Source organism: Balaenoptera ricei, chromosome 2 (genome assembly GCF_028023285.1).
Source record: "Balaenoptera ricei isolate mBalRic1 chromosome 2, mBalRic1.hap2, whole genome shotgun sequence".
NCBI lineage: Eukaryota > Metazoa > Chordata > Mammalia > Artiodactyla > Balaenopteridae > Balaenoptera > Balaenoptera ricei.
The window spans coordinates 153,703,051-153,725,524 of NC_082640.1; the positions used below are offsets into that span (position 1 = coordinate 153,703,051).

The window sequence follows — 22,474 nt, forward strand, 5'->3', positions numbered from 1 at the left end:
CAGTACCATATTGTCTTGATTACTGTAGCTTTGTAGTATAGTCTGAAGTCAAAGAGTCTGATTCCTCCAGCTCCGTTTTTTTCCCTCAAACAGCTTTGGCTATTCGGGGTCTTTTGTGTATCCATACAAATTTTAGGATTTTTTTGTTCTAGTTCTGTAAAAAAATGCCATTGGTAATTTGATAGGGATTGCATTGAATCTGTAGATTGCTTTGGGTAGTATAGTCATTTTCACAGTATTGATTCTTCCAAGAACATGGCATATCTCTCCATCTGTTTGTATCATCTTTAATTTCTTTCAGCAGTGTCTTATAGTTTTCTGCATACAGGTCTTTTGTCTCCCTAGGTAGGTTTATTCCTAGGTATTTTATTCTTTTTGTTGCAATGGTAAATGGGAGTGTTTCCTTGATTTCTCTTTCAGATTTTTCATCATTCGTGTATAGGAATGCAAGAGATTTCTGTGCATTAATTTTGTATCCTGCAACTTTACCAAATTCATTGATTAGCTGTAGAAGTTTTCTGGTGGCATCTTTAGGATTCTCTATATATAGTATCATGTCATCTGCAAACAGTGACAGTTTTACTTCTTCTTTTCCAATTTGTATTCCTTTTATTTCTTTTTCTTCTCTGATTGCCGTGGCTGGGACTTCCAAAACTATGCTGAATAATAGTGGCGAGAGTGGACATCCTTGTCTTGTTCCTGATCTTAGAGGAAATGCTTTCAGTTTTCACCATTGAGAATGATGTTTGCTGCGGGTTTGTTGTATATGGCCTTTATTATGTTGAAGTAGGTTCCCTCTATGGACACTTTCTGGAGAGTTTGTATCATAAATGGGTGTTGAATTTTGTCAAAAGCTTTTTCTGCATCTGTTGAGATGACCATATAGTTTTTCTTCTTCAATTTGTTAATATGGTGTATCACATTGATTGATTTGTGTATATTGAAGAATCCTTGCATCCCTGGGATAAATCCCACTTGATCATGGTGTATGATCCTTTTAATGTGTTGTTGCATTCTGTTTGCTAGTATTTTTCTGAGGATTTTTGCATCTATATTCATCAGTGATATTGGTCTGTGATTTTCTTTTTTTGTAGTATCTTTGGTTTTGGTATCAGGGTGATGGTGGCCTCATAGAATGAGTTTGGAAGTGTTCCTTCCTCTGCATTTTTTGGGAGAGTTTGAGAAGGATGGGTGTTAGCTCTTCTCTAAATGTTTAACAGAATTCACCTGTGAAGCCATCTGGTCCTGGACTTTTGTTTGTTAGAAGATTTTTAATCACAGTTTCAATTTCATTACTTGTGATTGGTCTGTTCGTATTTTCTATTTCTTCCTGGTTCAGTCTTGGAAGGTTATACCTTTCTAAAAGTTTGTCCATTTCTTCCAGGTTGTCCATTTTATTGGCATAGAGTTGCTTGTAGTAGTCTCTTAGGATGCTTTGTATTTCTGCGGTGTCTGTTGTAACTTCTCCTTTTTCATTTCTAATTTTATTGATTTGAGTCCTCTCCCTCTTTTTCTTGATGAGTGTGGCTAATGGTTTATCAATTTTGTTTATCTTCTCAAAGAACCAGCTTTTAGTTTTATTGATCTTGCTATTATTTTCTTTGTTTCTATTTCATTTATTTCTGCTGTGATCTTTATGACTTCTTTCCTTCTACTAACTTTGGGTTTTGTTTGTTCTTCTTTCTCTAGTTCCTGTAGGTGTAAGGTTAGATTGTTTACTTTAGATTTTTCTTTTTCTTGAGGTGGGATTGTATTGCTATAAACTTCCCTCTTAGAACTGCTTTTGCTGCATCCCATAGGTTTTGGTTCATCATGTTTTTGTTGTCATTTGTCTCTAGGTATTTTTTGATTTCCTCTTTGATTTCTTCAGTGATCTCTTGGTTATTTACTAACGTATTGTTTAGCCTCTACGTGTTTGTGTTTTTTTTATGGTTTTTTCCCTGTAATTGATTTCTAATCTCAAAGCATTGTGGTCAGAAAAGATGCTTGATATGATTTCAGTTTTCTTAAATTTACTGAGGCTTGATTTGTGACCCAAGATGTGATCTATCCTGGAGAATGTTCTGTGTGCAGTTGAGAAGAAAGTGTAATCTGCTGTTTTTGGATGGAATGTCCTATAAATGTCAATGAAATCTATCTGGTCTATTGTGTCATTTAAAGCTTGTGTTTCCTTATTAATTTTCTATTTGGATGATCTATCCATTGGTGTAAGTGAGGTGTTAACGTCCCCCACTATTATTGTGTTACTGTCTATTTCCTCTTTTATAGCTGTTAGCAGTTGCCTTATGTATTGAGGTGCTCCTATGTTGGATGCATATATATTTATAATTGTTATATCTTCTTCTTGGATTGATCTCTTGATCATTATGTAGTGTCCTTCCTTGTCTCTTGTAACATTCTTTATTTTAAAGTCTATTTTATCTGATATGAGTATTGCTACTCCAGCTTTCTTTTGATTTCCATTTGCGTGGAATATCTTTTTCCATCCCCTCACTTTCAGTCCATATGTGTCCCTAGGTCTGAAGTGGGTCTCTTGTAGACAGCATATAGATGGGTCTTATTTTGGTATCCATTCAGCAAGCCTGTGTCTTTTGGTTGGAGCATTTAATCCGTTCACATTTAAGGTAATTATGAATATGTATGTTCCTATTACCATTGTCTTAATTGTTATGGGTTTGTTTTTGTAGGTCCTTTTCTTCTCTTGTGTTTCCCACTTAGAGAAGTTCCTTTAGCATTTGTTGTAGAGCTGGTTGGGTGGTGCTGAATTCTCTTAGCTTTTGCTTGTCTGTAAAACTTTTGATTTCTCCATCAAATCTGAATGAGATCCTTGCTGGGTAGAGTAATCTTCGTTGTAGGTTCTTCCCTTTCATCACTTTAAATATATCATCCTACTCCGTTCTGGCTTGCAGAGTTTCTGGTGAGAAATCAGCTGTTAACCTTATGGGAGTTCCCTTGTATGTTACTTGTCGTTTTTCCCTTGTTGCTTTCAATAATTTTTCTTTGTCTTTAATTTTTGTCAATTTGATTACTGTGTGTCTCGGCATGTTTCTCCTTGGGTTTATCCTGCCTGGGACTCTCTGTGCTTCCGGAGAGTGGCTATTTCCTTTCCCATGTTAGGGAAGTTTTCGACTATAATCTCTTCAAATATTTTTTCGGGTCCTTTCTCTCTCTCTTCTCCTTCTGGGACCCCTATAATGCGAATGTTATTGCGTTTAATGTTGTCCCAGAGGTCTCTTAGGCTGTCTTCATTTCTTTTCATTCTTTTTTCTTTAGTCTGTTCTGCAGCAGTGAATTCCACCATTCTGTCTTCCAGGTCATTTGTCCGTTCTTCTGCCTCAGTTATTCTGCTATTGATTTCTTCTAGCGTATTTTTCATTTCACTTATTGTATTGTTCATCTCTGTTTGTTCTTTAGTTCTTCTAGGTCTTTGTTAAACATTTCTTGCATCTTTTAGATCTTTGCCTCCATTCTTCTTCTGAGGTCCTGGATCATATTCACTATCATTATTCTGAATTCTTTTTCCAGAAGTTTGCCTATCTCCACTTCATTTAGTCGTTTTTCTGGGGTTTTATCTTGTTCCTTCATCTGGTACATAGCCCTCTGCCTTTTCATCTTGTCTTTCTGTGAATGTGGTTTTTGTTCCACAGGAACAAAATTGTAGGATTGTAGTTCTTCTTGCTTCTGCTGTCTGCCCTCTGGTGGATGAGGCTATCTAAGAGGCTTGTGCAAGTTTCCTGATGGGAGGGACTGGTGGTGGGTAGAGCTGGGTGTTGCTCTGGTGTGCAGAGCTCAGTAAAATTTTAATCTGCTTGTCTGCTGATGGGTGGGGCTGGGTTCCCTCCCTGTTGGTTGTTTGGCCTGAGGCGACCCAGCACTGGAGCCTACCTGGCTCTTTGGTCAGGCTAATGGCGGACTCTGGGAGGGCTCACGCCAAGGAGTACTTCCCAGAACTTCTGCTGCCAGTGTCCTTGTCCTCACAGTGAGCCACAGCCACCCCCCGCCTCTGCAGGAGACCCTCCAACACTATCAGGTAGGTCTGGTTCAGTCTCTTATGGGGTCACTGCTCCTTCCCCTGGGTCCCAATGGGCACAGTACTTTGTGTGTGCCCTCCAAGAGTGGAGTCTCTCTTTCCCCCAGTCCTGTTGAAGTCCTGCAGTCAAATCCCACTAGCCTTCAACGTCTGATTCTGTAGGAATTCCTCCTCCCTTTGCCGTACCCCCAGGTTGGGAAGCCTGACGTGGGGCTCAGAACCTTTACTCTTGTGGATGGACTTGTGTGGTATAAGTGTTCTCCAGTTTGTGAGTCACCCACCTAGCAGTTTTGGGATTTGATTTTATTGTGATTGCGCCCCTCCTGCCCTCTCATTGTGGCTTCTCCTTTGTCTTTGGATGTGGGGTATCTTTTTTGGTGAGTTCCAGTGTCTTCCTGTCAATGATTGTTCAGCAGTTAGTTGTGATCCTGGTGCTCTCGGAAGAGGGAGCGGGCGCACATCCTTCTACTCTGCCATCTTGAACCCGTTTTCCAGTTTTTACAATTTTAAATCGTACCTTTTTTTAAAAAAAAGAATCTTTATAAATGCTGGTGATATTTTCTATAACCTAGGAAGAATATTCTTTGTTTCTTAGGTACAAACTGTTTTGAAGGCAATCCACCAGAAGGAAGGACAAGAATTAACTGCTTTGCTGAATGCTCCACATATTCAGGTAGAAAATGGAGAGAGCATCATATATGTGGTTTTCCAGCATCCAAAATCACTTTGAATCAGAGTCTCTTGGGCTAAAAGAGACCTCAAATATTAATGTAGCCTGTTTTGATTGCTTACAACTCCCACTACAGAATAATTATTGTTGGATTATATATTTTTGTAGTTAAAGTTAACCACATTATCTTTGAAACAACTTCCTATTCTTTACAAATCCCTCCCTTTTTTGGTCATATTTTTCCATAAATTTTAATTATCTATGATGTTGGACCCTTGAGGTAATTTTGTTTTTTATGAAGTTTAATAAGCATTTTAGACTTTCATAACTCATCCCAGAGTATTCCCTATTATACCTAACAAATCTTTAGTTATTATTAGCTGTAAAAGATACAGGGTTGCATCTGTACTTCATTTGGAAAGTTTGGAAAGAGATCTGAATATATAATTAATTACAGCACTTCTTTTAAAGGTTTAATGATCAGGATACTATCTATGTACATGATTAGTTTAAAATCTCTCTACAGAAATAAATCATGCTGTTACTTTAAATGCTATGGGTTTCCTTGAAACAGGCACTTTTACTGGCCCATGATAAGGTTGCTGAGCAGGAAATGCAGCTGGAGCCCATTACAGATGAGAGAGTTTATGAAAGCATTGGCCAATATGGAGGAGAAACTGTAAAAATAGTTCGTATAGAAAAGGCTCGAGATATTCCATTGGTAAGTGTCCCACATGTCTGATATATGATCCTTTCTACACAGGGGTCTTCTGTATGGCAGATAGTTGAAGACCCTTTACATTTCTGGTAGTTTTTCTCTTTGGAGGCTAATTTTTTGGAATTCTTTTATGTTCTTCCTCATAGTCCTTATTCATCTGAGAAAAAATTTGTTCATCTTTTCTCACCCATAATTTGATGAAAATAATAGCTTGTGAAGTAATTGTTGAACAAAGAAGGGACAAGTAATCTGCTTCATTAGTCTGCCAGCTTTTTATAAAAACATTGGAAGTCTGATCTTTTCATTCAATGTAATTACTTACATACTTCACATATACTTAGAAGTATGCATTGTTTAATGTTAATATTTTGTAGTTTTTATATGTAGAACGTTTTTCTGTTAGTCTGCTATCATTGACTTAATTTTCTTTATTTTCAGAGAAATGTTTTTGAATCCTGAGTTCTCAAATTGTCTTGCACAGTGGTACATGAAATAGGGACTGTATTTTATTAAAGGGCATTTTATGTAACTAGGTGTTTCCCCACCAGACAAAAAGAAATTGGGAACGTTATGACAAAATTTTAAAATAAAAGTTCAGGAGAAAAGTGTTACAAACTGTCTACTTTCAAGCTTTATTCTGTATTTCATATTTCCAGTTTTTGAGTGTATATATTTCAGTTGTACTTCCAATTTGTGTAATAAGTATTAATGTTTAATACATTTTAATGTGAATTGGTTGCAGCTGTAATATTTAACATTTTGATAATTAACCAGATTAGTATCCATCTCTTAATGATATTTTGAATTTAAAAAGACTTAGTTACAAGTCATGTTCACTAATTATACCTAAATATAATATAACCATTTGAATAGCATCCAGCATATAGAGAACAAATTTGATTCTAGGCTTTCACATTGTTTTTGAGCAAGTGCATTTTTATGCTGTTGTATGCTTCAAAAGTCTGATTTTAGAATTTTAACGAATGGAATGCTTCTGAAGCAAAAAATGTGGGGGAAATGATCAGCTTTCAAACCTAATTGCCATGATTACTCTAGCTGTGTAAATAAATTTTTTCTCAAGATAACTGAAAGCTAGAATTGTTGAATAGAAAAATAAAAATTAAAAAATGAGGAAATGTTGAACAAAAAAATTGCATTTTTATTTAAATATTGGCTATTGAATTTTTTTAAGGGTGCTACAGTTCGTAATGAAATGGATTCTGTCATCATTAGTCGGATAGTAAAAGGAGGTGCTGCAGAAAAAAGTGGTCTCTTACATGAAGGGGATGAAGTTTTGGAGATCAATGGCATTGAAATTCGGGGGAAAGATGTCAATGAGGTTTTTGACTTGTTGGTAAGTTGCCCCAGGTAGAAGAATAATTGATAGACTCTCAAAAGCATCCTTTGTTATTGGACTTCAGAATAAAATATTTAAAGAGCATTTTAAAAATAACTGTTAAGATCTCTATACAATTTCTAGCATAATTTTCCCATGATATAATTGTTTCCACAATATTTATTAGTAGAATTTTATTCTTGTGGGGGGGGAGGTGCTACTGATTTTTTTTCTTTATTACTACCAGGTATATTTTATTCGCCTTTGAAATCACTAATAATAACTCATTCAAAAATATATGTATTAAATGCCTACTGTGTGCTAGCTGCTAGGGAAACAGTAACAAAACAAAGTTCACACCCTCATGATTTTTATGTTCATTTTGGTTTTTCATTACCTACAATTGATTGTTGTTTCCTTAACAATATTAGATAATAACAGTGGTATAGATCTACATTGTTCAGTATAATAACCATTAGCTACATGTGCTAGTTATTTCTATTTAAATTAAGTAAAACTTAAAATTCAGTTCCTCATTCTTACTAGCTGCATTTCAGATGCTCAAGAAGCAGTATGTTACTAATGGCTATCATCTGAAGGTGTAGATATAGGAATATGACATTCTGCAATTCCAGTCCACTGATCAGAATTCTGTCATCATAGAAAGTTCTGTTAGACAGTGGTGGTATAATCAGGAGGCCATTTAGAGCCAACTTTTGAGGGCAATTTATGATCACTTCTTATATACCCTATCAATCAGATTTATATTCTTATTTACTTAATATGAGTTGTTACATTAGAATCTCTCCTATCTGCTGACATCTACTGAAGAATCTAGAAAACATGCTCACATCCTTATTGTCACCCAGTCCCATTCATTGCTTTGATAGCACAAAGTGCCAGTGGTCATTGTTCTTAGCCCTTGTTTTACTGGCTGCTGTCTCTAGATTGAGTACTGCTCCCTGCTATCTCAGGACCAGAAGTGTGATTACTGTCTAGGCTGGAGGTAGCTGAGCAAGGCGGGCAGTGGTGTACAGTTGTCCCTTGGTATCCATGGGGGATTGGTTCCAGGGCCCCCATGGATACCAAAATCCATGGATGCTCAAGTCCCTTACATAAAGTGGCATAGTTTTTGCATATAAACTACGTACATCCCCCAGTATACTTTAAATAATCTCTAGATTATTTATAATACCTAATACAATGTAAATGCTAAGTAAATAGCTGTTTGCAGGTGGCAAAATCAAGTTTTGCATTTTGGAACTTTCTGGAATTTTTTTCCATCCACGGTTGGTTGAATTCACAGATATGGACCCCATGAATACGGAGGGCCGACTGTACTGGAAAATAATAGAGAACCTAGCAGTAAGACTCTATACAGTTATAAAATTGAATGACAGAGACAAAGCATCTGGGAAGTAAGAATATTTGTGTACTTGCATCGCTTTTCTAATTCTAGTAAAATTACTATTTTAAATTCTACTGTATTAAAATCGATGTATGTCAGAGTAGATAACCCAGAAGTGCTGCAGTATCTTCCAGTCCTTTACTGTGGAATCTTCCTAAACTTAAACTTAATGGAAGACAAAAACCCAAGACTTATGGGCTAAGTGGCTTTTCCCAGTGGACGAGAGGACCAAAATTGCAGAATGTCATATTCCTGGGTAGCTCTATAATGGAGTCCGTGAAAGGCATAATTTGTGCTTCCTGATAAAATGGGATTCATCTTTTCCAATTTTTTTTTTTAAGTCTCCTTGGGGTTCCAGAATAGTCCAGTTTAGGGACTATTGATCATAAGATCATGGAATGATTTTCATAAATACAGCTTTTTAAAATAATGTACTTTTTCTGTTACAGTCTGATATGCATGGTACTTTGACATTTGTTCTGATTCCCAGTCAACAGATCAAGCCTCCTCCTGCTAAGGAAACAGTAGTAAGTGATTTTTTTTAATGTTCATTATTTATTTTCTGATGGCTACTGTTTACTTTTTTTCTTAATTAACAAACTTGATTTTTTAAGAGTATTTTTAGGGGACTTCCCTGGTGGCACAGTGGTTAAGAATCTGCCTGCCAATGCAGGAGACACGGGTTCAATCCCTGGTCTGGGAAGATCCCACATGCCACGGAGCAATTAAGCCCGTGTGCCACAACTACTGAGCCTGAACTCTAGAGCCCGCGAGCCACAACTACTGAGCCTTCGCACCACAACTACTAAAGCCCACACGCTCTAGGGCCCGCCTGCTGCAACTGCTGACCCCGTGTGCTGCAACTACTGAAGCCCACACGCCTAGAGCCCGTGCTTCGCAAGAAGAGAAGCCACTGCAATGAGAAGCCCGTGCACTACAACGAAGAGTAGCCCCCACTTGCCACAACTAGAGAAAGGCTGCGTGCAGCAACAAAGACCCAATGCAGCCAGAAAAAAAAAAATTAAAAAAAAGAGTAGTTTTAGGTTCATAGCAAAATTGAGCAGAAAGTACAGAGTTCCCACGTAATTCCCACTCTCACACATGCACAATCTCCCCTGCTATCAACATGCTACACCAGAGTGGTGTATCTGTTACATTGGTGAATTGATGGTTTCATTATTACCCGAAGTTCATAGTTTACTTTAGGATTCAATTTCGGTGTTGTACATCCTATGAGTTTTGACAAATGTATAATTACATATATCTACCATCGTAACGTACAGAATAGTTTCACTGCCCTAAAAATCCTCTATGCTCTGCTGATTCATCACTTCCTCCCCCCAACCCATGGCAACCACACTGTCTTGACTGCGATGGTTTACCTTTTCCAGAATGTCATATAGTTGGAATCTTACAGTATGTAGTCTTTTCAAATTGGCTTTTTTTCACTAGGGGTAAGCATTTAAGTCCTCCATGTCTTTTCATAGCTTGATAGCTCTTTTCTTCTTAGCACTGAATAATATTCCATTGTCTGGATATACAACAGTTTACCCACACACCTACTGAAGGACATTTTGGTTGCCTCCAAGTTTTGGTAGTTATGAACAAACACCCCTGTGGAGGTTTTTGTGTGGATATAAGTTTTCAGCTCATTAATACCAAGGAATTGAAAACCTCAAACAAAAACATGCACAGCGATGTTTATCATTTGAGCATCAGAAATGTCACTCTAAATATTTCTTGCACTCAAGTAAAAACAGGTAAATTCAGTAGATTTTATTTAAATAAATATGACATATTAATATTTCAAAGTTAGTGAACTCTGAAAAGTAAAAAAAATAGAAAATACTTCTTTTTCAGAATTTTTATGACTTATAATGTTCAACTTTGTCTTTTTCTGTCAGAATAGGTGGGTTTATTTAACTTAAATATGCTTAGTGTAGTGGGAAAAAGTGCTTTTTACAAAGTATGCACAACTCTTAATTTAGAATGTATATTGCTCTTTATGTTAAATACTCTAGCTATAGTAAAAAATTCATTACCATAAAGACTTCATTACCATATGATCCAGCAATTCCACTCCTAGGTATAGATCCTAAGAGAACTGAAGACATACCTCTTTTCAAAAACTTGTACGTGAATGTTCAAAACAGCATTTTTCATAGCAGCCAGAAGGCAGAAACAACTCAGGTGTTTGCCAGCTGATGAATGGAAAACAAAATATGGTATATCCATAGAATGGGATATTATTTGGCAGTTAAAAGGAATAAAGTACTGATATATGCTACAACATGGATGAACCTTGAAAAAGTTATGCTAAGTGAAAGAAGCCATTCACAAAAGGCCGTGTATTGGGTTCATTTATATAAAATGTCCAGAATGGGTAAGTCCATAGAGACAGAAAGTAAATTAGTAGTTACTTAGGTGAAAGGGTGGGGATTTAGGAGGGAATAAGAGTGATTCCCAGTCAGTAGGGCTTTGATAAAAATGTTCTAAAATTGTTTGTGGTTGCACGACTCTAAACTTACTAAAAACCACCCAACTGTACACATGGGTGACTTGTATAACATATGAATTATATCTCAATAAAGCTGTTAAAAAGTCGTAGACTTCAGTGTGCTGGATTAACATGGTAGCCTGATGTATTGCATCTGTTACTATTCTTAATTTTTGTACAAGCATAACAATTTGAAAGGGAACACAGTTTAATTTTTTTCTTAATATTTCATCACAGTTATGCTTTATATTTTGGCTATTGTTCCATCTTTTCCCTTTATTGGAACATATGGAAGTCAATGTTGCATTTGCAACCTTCCTTCTGTTTAAAGTTCTTTGTAGGAAGAGAAATGAGGAAATAGTTTGTCTTTGGATTTCAACAGCCTTATTCTCAGTGCACTATTCTTTTCCACATATCTCTCCTATGAACAAGCCCTGAACTTCAAAAGTAGCTATGCAGTGTGAGGAGACACAACAGAAGAAGGTTGGAATATTTGCTTACTTATATGACTTTAACAAGAAAGGGAGAGAAAGGAAAAGAAAAGATGCTAGGCTTATCCCTTTTAGAATACAGCATTTGATGGGTAGAGGTGTTTTCAAAATAGAAATGGTGTGCAATATTTTTTTCCCCTTCATTTCCTCCTTTCATTGAGAAGAACTCTCAATTGCAACATCTCTTGTAAAGTTTTTATCAAACTTAAACAGGTTTGAAATGAACTACTATTATTAATGCTCGCATTGAAGATTTCCGCAAGGAAAACAGTGATAGTATATCATAATTTTATTTGGCATATGCAGAATAATTTTATATGGGATTAGTGATTTTAAGAAATAACCATTTTTTAAAATTGAAGTATAGTTGATTTACAATGTTATGTTAGTTTCTGGTGTACAGCAAAGTGATTCAGATATCTATCCTTTTTCATATTGTTTTTCATTATGGTTTATTACAGGATATTGATTATCTTTCCCTGTGCTATTCAGTAAGACCTTGTTGTTTAACTATTTTATATATAGTAGTTTGTATCTGCTAATCCCAAACTCCTAATTTATCCCTCCCCCACCCCCTTTCTGTTTTGGTAACCGTAAGTTTGTTTTCTACCTCTGTGGGTCTGTTTCTGTTTTGTAAATAAGTTCATTTGTATCATATTTTAGATTTCACATATAAGTGATACCATATGGCACTTGTCTTTCTCTTTCTGACTTCACTTAGTATGATAATCTCTAGGTCCATCCATGTTGCTGCAAATGGCATTATTTCATTCTTTTTTATGGCTGAGTAGTATTCCATTGTATATATACCACATCTTCTTTATCCATTCATCTGTTGATGGACATTTAGGTTGCTTCCATGACCTGGCTATTGTAAATAGTGCTGCTATGAACACTGGGGTGCATATATCTTTTTTCATATTAGAGTTTAATTAGAACCAATTTATTAAGCATAATTATGGTACAGGTCAGGATCTAGTAAGAGCAACAAAAGGTTATCTTTCTGATGTATGTTTTGTGATGTTAGAAAGAAACATGCATTTAAGATAACAAAATAGGTGTTATCTGAAACTCCATCATAATCACTTGCTGAATTATAACATTACAAATGGCAAGACTAAGCTGTGTCAGGAGAAGTACTCCCTTATTTGGTAAGTTTCTTTTGTATCACACATAGCGGCCAGGGGTTGATCCATTGATTGCAGTGGACAAAAGTCTTGACACCTTTGTAGTTTAGCTTCCTAGGTTACTGGCACATTTGTCCGAGGAAACATATGCATTGTTTAAACTGCAGTTACCTTCTTCCCGCATTGACTAAAAGAAAAGTTGGAGTTCCCAGAGAAGTGTGTAAAACTTTAGATTATTTCACAATATAATTGAAATAATATTGAAGGGAGGAAATAGAATATTTGAGCCGAAGGCACTTTTTTCGTCTCGTCTAATGCCCAAATATAAACAGGAGTAAATTGAAATGTAGGGGATCACACTAGTTATTAGTGATGGACTATGCACTAGAAGATTCAGAGATTATTGGTTGTCCAGTAAGTGTTAGCTGTTATTATGATTACTTACTTTGTGCCAGGCACAATACTAATTGTTTTACATGTGTTATCTCATTTAATCCTTATAGTATCCCTTTTAAGTATAGCTATCTTTATTATTCCCATTTAACAAGCATTGCAACTAGAATTAGAAAGGTCAAGTTAATTGCCCAAGCCCACTATTGGTGAGTGACTGAGCCAGGACTAGAATCCATGCCTATTCCAGAACTTTTGCTCTTAACTGCTGTGTAATATAACAGGTACTGTCCCACAAAGCTACTAAATGTTAGAAGGTCTCTGTATTACTGTTTATTATCAGTCCAAAGAAAATAATTACAATACCATGATAGAAAATTGTAACTATGGGTGAATTAACCTGTTAGTAGCTATATGATATGATAGTGAGTCTGGATTATGAGTACAATAAAAGCATATTATGAGACTTTAGTATTTGAAATTGAGGTAGGATCTCTTCTGTCTGTAGGAGACTTGATAACTCTAATAATGCTGGGAGCATGACTGAAGTCTCTTGATTTTGGGGGTCTGGGCTGGGAGTATGGGAGAAAGATGTAGTTTTAGGGGAATTTAAAGACTTAGGAGGATACTAAAATCACAGTTCAGGGATACAAACCATAGAATTAACCACTAGGCCAGTGGTATTAATAATTGAAATATTATGGGCCCCAAATAATTTTTTTCCTCACAATGAATATCTACTTGATCCCTTTTGTGTACTAGGGCACTGTGCTAATAAGTGCTAGCTTTATAATAATGAACATGACATTAATTATAGTTTGCAGTAAGTGATAAGATGGAAATCAATAGAATATGAACACTGAGAATAAAAGGAGGTGGATTGATTATATAAGGTTGGCAGGAAAGGCCTCCTGGAGGAGGCAACATGAAGCTGAGACCTGTAGAATGAGATGAAGCCAGGCCTGTTAATTACCAGAAGGGCTTTCAGGTATAATTTCTAAAGAACTTTGTGTTTGGAAAGCCTGTAGGAATGGAGCAAAGTAGGGGAGTAGAAAGGTGGGGAGGGAATTCTAAGAGATGAGGCTTGAGAGGTAGATAGGGCCAGGTCAAGTAAGTCTTCTTGGCCATGGCAGGGAGTTTGCATTTCAAATACAGTAACATGGTCTGATTTGTATTTAAAAACAAAACACATCTGGCTGCTGGGTGGAAATTGGATTAGTAGAGCCAATAATGGAAGCAAGGAGATTTAGGAAACTGTTGCTGAAGCCATTATAAAGTATGATGTTGACTTTTAAATTTCGATGATAGCAGTGGCAGTGGAGAATATGAATCAGGCTATGTTCTGAAGTAGAAATGGCAGGACCTTGTAATGAATGTGGAGAGTAAAGGATAGGGAAGAAGCAAGGATGCTCGAACAACTGGGTGGATAGTGGTGGTGCTTACTAACAGGAAATGTGGAGGAAAAACTGGTTTGGGGAGAAAAATCCAAAGGTTTATTTTATAGATTTGAGATACCTGAGAGGCATTCAGGTAGAGATATCGAATGCATAGAATAGAATATATCATTTTGGAATTCTAAGGAGAGATCTGGGCCATAGTTGTATTTATTGTGGGGAAATCAGGTCAGGGGAGCAGTCTGTTTATATGTACTTTATTTGTTTGCAAAAAATTCTACAGATTTTAAACAATGATAAGTTAAGGATTGTTCATAGCCTATGAAGATAACTGGGTTGAAAGGAAAGGTAGAGAACCACTGCCATCCAGTATACTTACTTTTCTCTTAGAGGTATAAAATGTATAATATAATTTTCATCTTAATTTTTTCTCATTTGGAAGAAGATCTGGAATTTTATAATGCAATAAAATTTTTATAAATATTTTATCAGAAGATGAAAAAATATTGAAAATTTCAGTGTACAGTATATTAGATGGACATTCCCTTTCAGGTTAGGGCAGTTGCTCTATTAAGTTTGCTGTTACCCTAAGGCTCGTATTTTTGTCTGCCTACTACTACTAACCATTAACTGGATGCCCCACAGATATCCCAAATTTCTCCTGTTAAAAATGGAAGAGAACAAATAATAAAGATATTCCTTCTTGAATGGGCATCGGAGAGGAGGAATCTCAGGATGAGGAGAAGGAATTTGAAAACTGTTGCTTGACACTGCAAAGGCTTTTCTTGATGCTGCCCTTAGTTTTATAATCTGCCTTACGGTAAAGTTTAGGCCAAAGACAAAATAAGACACACTTTCACTATTTTCTCTTCCATAAGTAATTTTAAAAGTTAGAGATAAATCTAGTATAATAAGAAATACAGAAATAAAAATTACAAGGAAAAGTTATTTTTGAGCATTGAATCCCTTAGGAAAGATGTAAATAAATTAATGAATTATTATTCCTTTACCGTGTTCCCATCATTAGGACTTCAAATGTGAATAGCTTACATGTGCTTAAAAAAAGGGGCAAGGAGAAAAATGTTGGACTGGAAGATAATTGTGTCTAAACAGCCCTGTAATTTAAAATTTAAACAGATGATTTTGTTTGGATTAGAAATCAAACATTGTTTTGGTCAGATACATCATACTGATACTACAGCATTGTTAAACCCTGGAGCTTTCCTATAGGGGTCGGCATCTCTCCTTCATTTAAAAAGGACTCTGTTTTCTTTTGTATGGGAAAGGAAATAAATTAGCCACTAACAGAGCTGAAGAGGAAAGATTGCTGGAGATAACTTCTAGAGCTGATAAGAATTGCAGTGGAATACAGGCATACTTCAGAGATACTGCAGGTTCTGTTCCACACCACTGCAATAAAGTGAGTCACACTGGGCAAGGAAATAAATTAGCCACTAACAGAGCTGAAGAGGAAAGATTGCTAGAGATAACTTCTAGAGCTGATCAAAATTGCAGTGGAATACAGGCATACTTCAGAGATATTGCAGGTTCTGTTCCAGACCACTGCAGTAAAGTGAGTCACACTGTATCTGCAAAATGCAGTAAAGTGAAACACAATAAAACAAGGTATGCCTATATATAGATAGAAGTCACATAGTACATGTCAAGTCAATACTCAGACTTTTACTGAGTCAAATGGTTAATTTCCCTGATATGAAATAAACTTTGCTCTCAATTTTACTCCTCTTCCCAGCCTGCACAAAGAGGGGCCTCATTCCAAACCAACTAAATCTGAATAGTCAAGAGGTAAAACCTAAGCAGAGTAGGGAGAAAAGCATCTCTGGGTGATTTTGTTTGGCCTCTGGCAAAGGTCATAGACTTAGGTACAGCGTCCTCACTGGTCTATTTAGTTTCCCTCAGGGTAGTAGTTCCCTGAGATTTTAGGGTACATCTTAAACAGCATGTATGTGACAATTATCCAAGGAACCTAATTAAAATACAGAGTCTGAAAGTTTGAGACGTGGTTAAGAAGTCAGTTTTTTAATAAACATCCTAGCAGGTGTTCTGAGCAAAACAGTTTGAAAACAACATGTTGGGTATTGATTTCAGAAAGTGATTTGATAAAATCATCAATCAGGCTGACAAGTAGTCTGATTTCATGGATCTTTGAAAAGCCTGATAATAAAATGATCTCTCCACCACCATAAATGATGCCTATAATTTCATGTTCAGATTGCCAAGATTGTTTGACTAAAAAGCAACAATTTAAACAGATGTAGAAGCATTATTGATTAACAGGGATGGTACTCAAGCAGAGATTTTTTTTTTTTAATCATCCTATAGATTCGAGACTTCTCATGCCAGGATTACAAAATTGTATGTATAGTCTTTTTACCCAGTCTCTCAACTGTTTTGACTCACTACTACCCTGTATAACTCTCTAAAATTCATTTTTGGTTTTAACTGACAAAATTTTCAAGATTTTATTAAAAAGTCTGTTTTTCATATCAAGAATAAGGCTGTTTAGGGCACATTCCAGTTGGAATGCAGCAGAACACTGTTAAATTGAGTGAGGTATCTTAAACATACTTAATCCAAGAGTGTGTACTATGTGATTCCATTTATATGAAGTAAAATACAGGGAAACTAATCTATGCTAGAAATCAGGGTGATGTTTACCCTTGGAGGACAAAACTAATCTATGCTAGAAATCAGGATGATGTTTATCCTTGGAGGACATAGCATGGCTAGTGACTGAAAGGAACGTGAGGCGGAGCTTCTGAGGTGCTGGTGATATTCTGGTTCTTGATTTGGGTGCTGGTTACACAGGTTTGTTTTGTTTATGAAAATTAATTGAGCTATACATTTAGGATTTTGTGTACTATTTGAACTTAATGTAGTACATCAATGAAAAGCTACCCCCCAAAAAGCAGACTAGCATTTAAGTTCTATATTTTTAACTGAATCACTTGCTTTACTTCAGTGTTGCTCTTTGTATATTGAGACTTAGATTTCCTCGTTTCCTGTTTATAGCAGTAAAATATTTTTCTGAAATTAAAAAATACAGTATTCTTTATCTAAAGATACCTTCAAACAAAATTTCTGAAAGAGACTGTTGCTTTCATGAGGATTCTTGGTTATTATAATGGAGGGATATGTATTATATATATATCACTTAAAATGTATTTTATCAAATTTCATATAGTCTCATTATTGATTGAGAATAGTCAATTTTTTAAGTGTTTCAGGAGCTGAAAAAAGATAGTGTTTTCTCATAAAATAGTTTTTGAAGCAGACCAGTATTATCTTTATGATTGGTGGCCTCAATTATGGTTAGGGTAAAAGGCTTAAGGAAAGTCAAATAACAATTGGATAGAAAAGGACTCAGAATTATAAAATTCTTAGGCTGTCAATCAAGTACCTGGCTCACTGAACCCAAACCTAAAATATAACCTATGTGGGGCAGAAAAACTCATTGAAAATAGGTGTAGGATTTTGTTAGATGAAAATGGGCTTTTTACAGATTTTGGAAATGCCACATGCCATTTGACCAGCTTGGATAAAAAGTACAGATAGAGGGGTTAAAGAGAATATTAATTCCTTTATACCTCCTAAGAAGTAAGAATACTTTGTTTATCTTATAGAAGTATATTGAAGAAAACAGCATCGGAAATAACAGCTTTCAGTAAGGTTCATGTGAATTCTTACCTTTAGTGCTAAGAGCGTAACAGTTTTTGGATATGCAAAAACACAGTTAACAAAAATTTTAACTTGTACCACTAGTAATAAAGCCTATGTATAGAACACAATAGGAATGATTATAAACTTGATTTAGATAATTTTAGCAGTTTAGGGTGTCATTATTTATGAACCTGAACATATCCCTTTAGAAGAAACTCTGAAAGAGATTAAGGCACAGTCGCACTGACAGTGTGGTCAAGAAGGGATGATGGCTCCAGGGAAACTGACACTCACCTGCTTAGATGACAGATGTGGTGAGGTTTACAGTCTACCTTTCCTGGTAGTAGTGGTTTAGAAATTACATACCTTACTGCAGAGTCATTGTTTTCACAGGTCAGGAATGGAAGGGGAGGGAGTCTGTATTACATTCCTTCTGCTTCTATCAAACCTTTGAGGCCCCTTAGCACCTCAGCTTGTTAGCAGCTAACAGTGCAGTGTTTTGCATACTCCTGTACATGTTTGCAATCAACAGGACTGTCTTAACTGAAGAAAACAGATGAGTCTGGGAAAATTCTGCTCCCAAAATGCAGTTACTAAACTAACCTCCCTTCTTTCAATTCATAATATCTTTGCACTAATGAAAAATGTAACATTTTAATTATATTTATGCTGAATATTGTGTGTTGCCATTTCATTATTGTTGTTTTTACTTTTACCCTTTTTATCTTTTAGATCCATGTAAAGGCTCATTTTGACTATGACCCCTCAGATGACCCTTATGTTCCATGTCGAGAGTTAGGTCTGTCTTTTCAAAAAGGGGATATACTTCATGTAATCAGTCAAGAAGATCCAAATTGGTGGCAAGCCTACAGGGAAGGGGATGAAGATAATCAGCCTCTAGCTGGCCTTGTTCCAGGTAAGAGACAGTATAGTAGAAAGTACAAAGTTTAAAAAAACATTTAAAATACAAATCTTCAAAGAGGAAAACTCACTTTTTCATGCCTTTTAAAAAATGATGTAATTACTTTTTCACGTCATTGATTTTTATGTTGTGTCTGTAACATAAGTATCTTGAATATAAATTAACCATTTTGTTGGGCTTTAGAATGGAATTATGATATAATCTCGTCAGCCAATCCCATGTTGTGCTACATTCACTGTAGGTACATTGAGACTACCCTGTTTTCAAGGCAACAAAACTTGTATTGAACAACAAAAGCATCAAGGCAACAAAACTTATACTGTTAAGAAGAGATTATCATCAACTGGGGCATCAAACTTGATATCTAAATAGGAATTTGTTAAGATGCATCACTTTATAAGGAATCAGGAGAGTAAGACTACTGAATTTATCTCTCCTAAGATATCTTAGGGTGGAAATAGGATGCCCCCAACTTTTCATTGAAGAAAACTCTAATTTAGACTATACTAAAATAAAACTTTAGCTCACATTGGACATTAAGATTATTAAGGGAACATATTTCTTCTAAAGAGTGAAGATGATGCTTAATGGAATGAAGTGTATAGATGTAATTTTTCCTACAGATTGTTCCTGCAGTTCCCAGGATGTGGGTATGGTGGAATGAGGGAAACAGAACCAAGGAAAGTATAATAAGATATTAGTGAAGGCAAAGGAATACTTACAGTATGATGAAATGGGAATAAAGTGATAATTCATCAGCTTATTCACTCAAAAAATACTGTTATATCAGCACTGTATAAGGCACTGAGATAAGCTTCTCTTTCATATTTGACTTTAAAGCATATCTGTTAATACTTTAATTATACATTAAAACAATATGTATTTTTGTGTGTGTGTGCGCCCTACTTTATAATACTTACATGGAATTGTCTATTACAGTACTTTGTACCGTATATTCTCAGTTTGTAAACTTCTAGGCCACTGACTACATCTTACTTATTCTTTCAAATTTCGGCAGTATCTGCTAAATTAATAAATAGGTGGTTTTTAAAAATAGTTCTGCCAGAACTGGTGCTTCTGAATTAGACCTTCTAAGGCTCTTTTTTTTTAAAAAAAACTTCCAAACTTTGTCTTTTGCCTATAACATTTTTTAGGGATTATACCTCCTATTAAACCTTAAGATTTTAAGCATAACAGATTTGGCTATAGAATTTGGCTTACAATGAATGTGACTACAAGTAATACATTATGTGTATAATAAAGTTACAGCCACAAATCATCTGCTTTAAAACCCCAAAGCTGGAGATTCTGTGTATACTGGCTCATATATCAAGGAAGGAGGAATGGGCTTCTTATATTAAGTTCAGAGGATGATACTATACCCTTGATTCTTCACAGTAACAGTTACAGGAGCATTCCTCTAGAATCCTGGGGTAGTGAGCAGCCATCATGGTTCATAGTGCTTGTGCCAGATATCAATTTGATATCTTTCACCATGTCAGCTTTAGCCCATAAATACTTAGAACTAATATCTATTGACTGATTGATTACATTGAGTTTCTGAAAATATATAGATAGATCAAGGAAATTTTAATGATATCATTTGTAAGTCTGTTTATAGGACAAATAAATAGACCCACATTAGTTTGAGTTTGACAGTTTTCTGTCAGAAGGATTTCTAAGAGGTTATAATGTCCATCTCCCACTAATGTCTGCTTCTATTTCAAAAACAGTCTACATATGTGTGTACTATAAAAATGTGCCATAGCAGTACATTACTGTAATGTTTTAAAACATTTTAATATGTAAATTATTTTGTTCTTTTTTTCTAAATCTGTTGAAGTCAAATACTTTTTTAAAAAATTTAATGCTCTTAAAAATTTCCCTATAGTCATAGCTACTTGTTTTATCTAGAAACACAATCTATACAGCCTCTGGAGATAACTTGATTTCTTTTAATGCTTTTTATATATATCAAACTCAATACTGTTTTTGCTTGTGCTCTTATAAAATGCACTAAGTTCAACAGATTATCCCGACATAGATGGAATTTGCTTATTGATTTTTAAGAATCTCTGGCCTGAAATGGAAAGAATTAAATATAAAAATTAAATATAAAAGTAGAACTCTAATTCAGAATTTTCTAACTAAAACCACTTTTATCCTTCAGAAAAAAAAATACATTTGATTCTAAGGTAGATGTCTGAAAAGAACATGAAAATCAGAAACCTTGAAAGCCTCCTATATTAAAATCTTAATCCGGAGAGGAAAAACATAATAGGTTTTTCATTTATTTGTATCATGGGTAGCTTAAGGTAAAAATGAAAAATCTTTAAAGCTTATACATACATACAAAGAAAAAGAGGGATTGCAAATGATAAATGCAAGGGAATATGTTGAATGGTGTCTTGGAATCAAAAACTGGTGAATGTTTACATATTATTTTGGAAAGTTAACTCCTAGAATTAATTTGCTTGATTTGCAATAATTCAAATGATCAGAACCATTGTAACATCCAGCACAGTGCTTTCCACATAGTAGATGCTAAATGAAAACTTTGTAAAAATTGAGCTATTAAATTTTCTAGCACTGGTTTGTTATTTATCTTTTTTAATAAATGATATATAGTCCAGTAATACATGTTCTAGGATTGATTGAGAGCAAGGTTGAGACTTAATACTTTAACTGTTTGGAGCTTATAATCATAGTTGACATACTCTCATGTGGTGGCAGGAGGATTTAGAAGGGAATATAAATGAAGAGTTACTTCTGGTGTTGTCCCTTGATTTAAAAAAAAAATACTTCTATCCTTTTGACTTAACTATTTTACTCTTTTTCCTTTCTGCTTATTAGGGAAAAGCTTTCAGCAGCAAAGGGAAGCCATGAAGCAAACCATAGAAGAAGATAAGGAGCCAGAAAAATCAGGTTGGACACTTATATTTGACATTGAGGTTTCTTGGGTCTTCCTCTGGAATCAGGTTTAGATTTACGTATCAGAACTGTCAAGAAAGATGTATTCATGGCAAGAGTGATGTGAGAAGCAAAACTGATTACCTTAGGACTGTAAAGGAAGGAGAGGATTTAAGTATTAAAGATTATCTGTCTCTGATGTGAGATTAATGGAAAATTATAACTACTTCTCTGAAAAATAGTTCTTCTATGAACAATGTAACACGTGTCTATAAATTTAAATTTAAAACTATTTGAGTTCTTCTATTTGAAATATGTAGCTTTATTCAAGGAAACAAATACCACATTTATACTTATGTTTTTGATTCTCAACAGGAAAACTATGGTGTGCAAAGAAGAATAAAAAGAAGAGGAAAAAGGTTTTATATAATGCCAATAAAAATGATGGTAAGTTCCACTCTCAGATATAGTTGTATTTATATCCGAAAGAGGTCCATATCTAACACTTGAAAGAAATTAAATTGATATTTTCTAGGAATTTTATTTCTGGTCCTGGCCTCTTAATGTAACATGTGTGCTTAATAAAGCCATTTAGCAGAAATTATTTTCTTTTGGAATCCTATGAGGAATGCACAGTTTTAAATTCTGAGAAAAACTGGTATAAAAATTATAGTACAATTTAGCATGTACAGTGTTATATTGATAGTTTCCTCATAAATTTTTTCCTACTTAAACTCTTTATTTGCAAAATTAATACATGTTTCTAACAAATTCTAACAATATAGCTGTATTTTAAGTAAAAAATGAACATTTTGTCTACAGTAACTCATGTCACCAAGGCAACCCATTCCATAGAGCCTGCTTACTGAGTCAGGCACACAGGAGAGTTTTTTGTTCTAT

The 22,474-nt window shown here is 35.1% G+C and overlaps 1 protein-coding gene across 6 annotated transcripts in view; it reads left to right on the forward strand.

Annotated features, from left to right (window-relative positions):
- Positions 1-22,474, forward strand: part of PALS1 (protein associated with LIN7 1, MAGUK p55 family member) — a 102,792-nt gene that overhangs the window by 62,318 nt on the left and 18,000 nt on the right. For all 6 annotated transcript variants that reach the window (XM_059914471.1, XM_059914472.1, XM_059914473.1 and 3 more), the window contains 7 exons: positions 4,626-4,703; positions 5,275-5,421; positions 6,611-6,772; positions 8,612-8,689; positions 18,475-18,658; positions 21,518-21,589; positions 21,950-22,021. In XM_059914471.1, the coding sequence (XP_059770454.1) occupies positions 4,626-4,703; positions 5,275-5,421; positions 6,611-6,772; positions 8,612-8,689; positions 18,475-18,658; positions 21,518-21,589; positions 21,950-22,021 (793 nt within the window). The remainder of the gene's footprint in view (positions 1-4,625; positions 4,704-5,274; positions 5,422-6,610; positions 6,773-8,611; positions 8,690-18,474; positions 18,659-21,517; positions 21,590-21,949; positions 22,022-22,474) is intronic.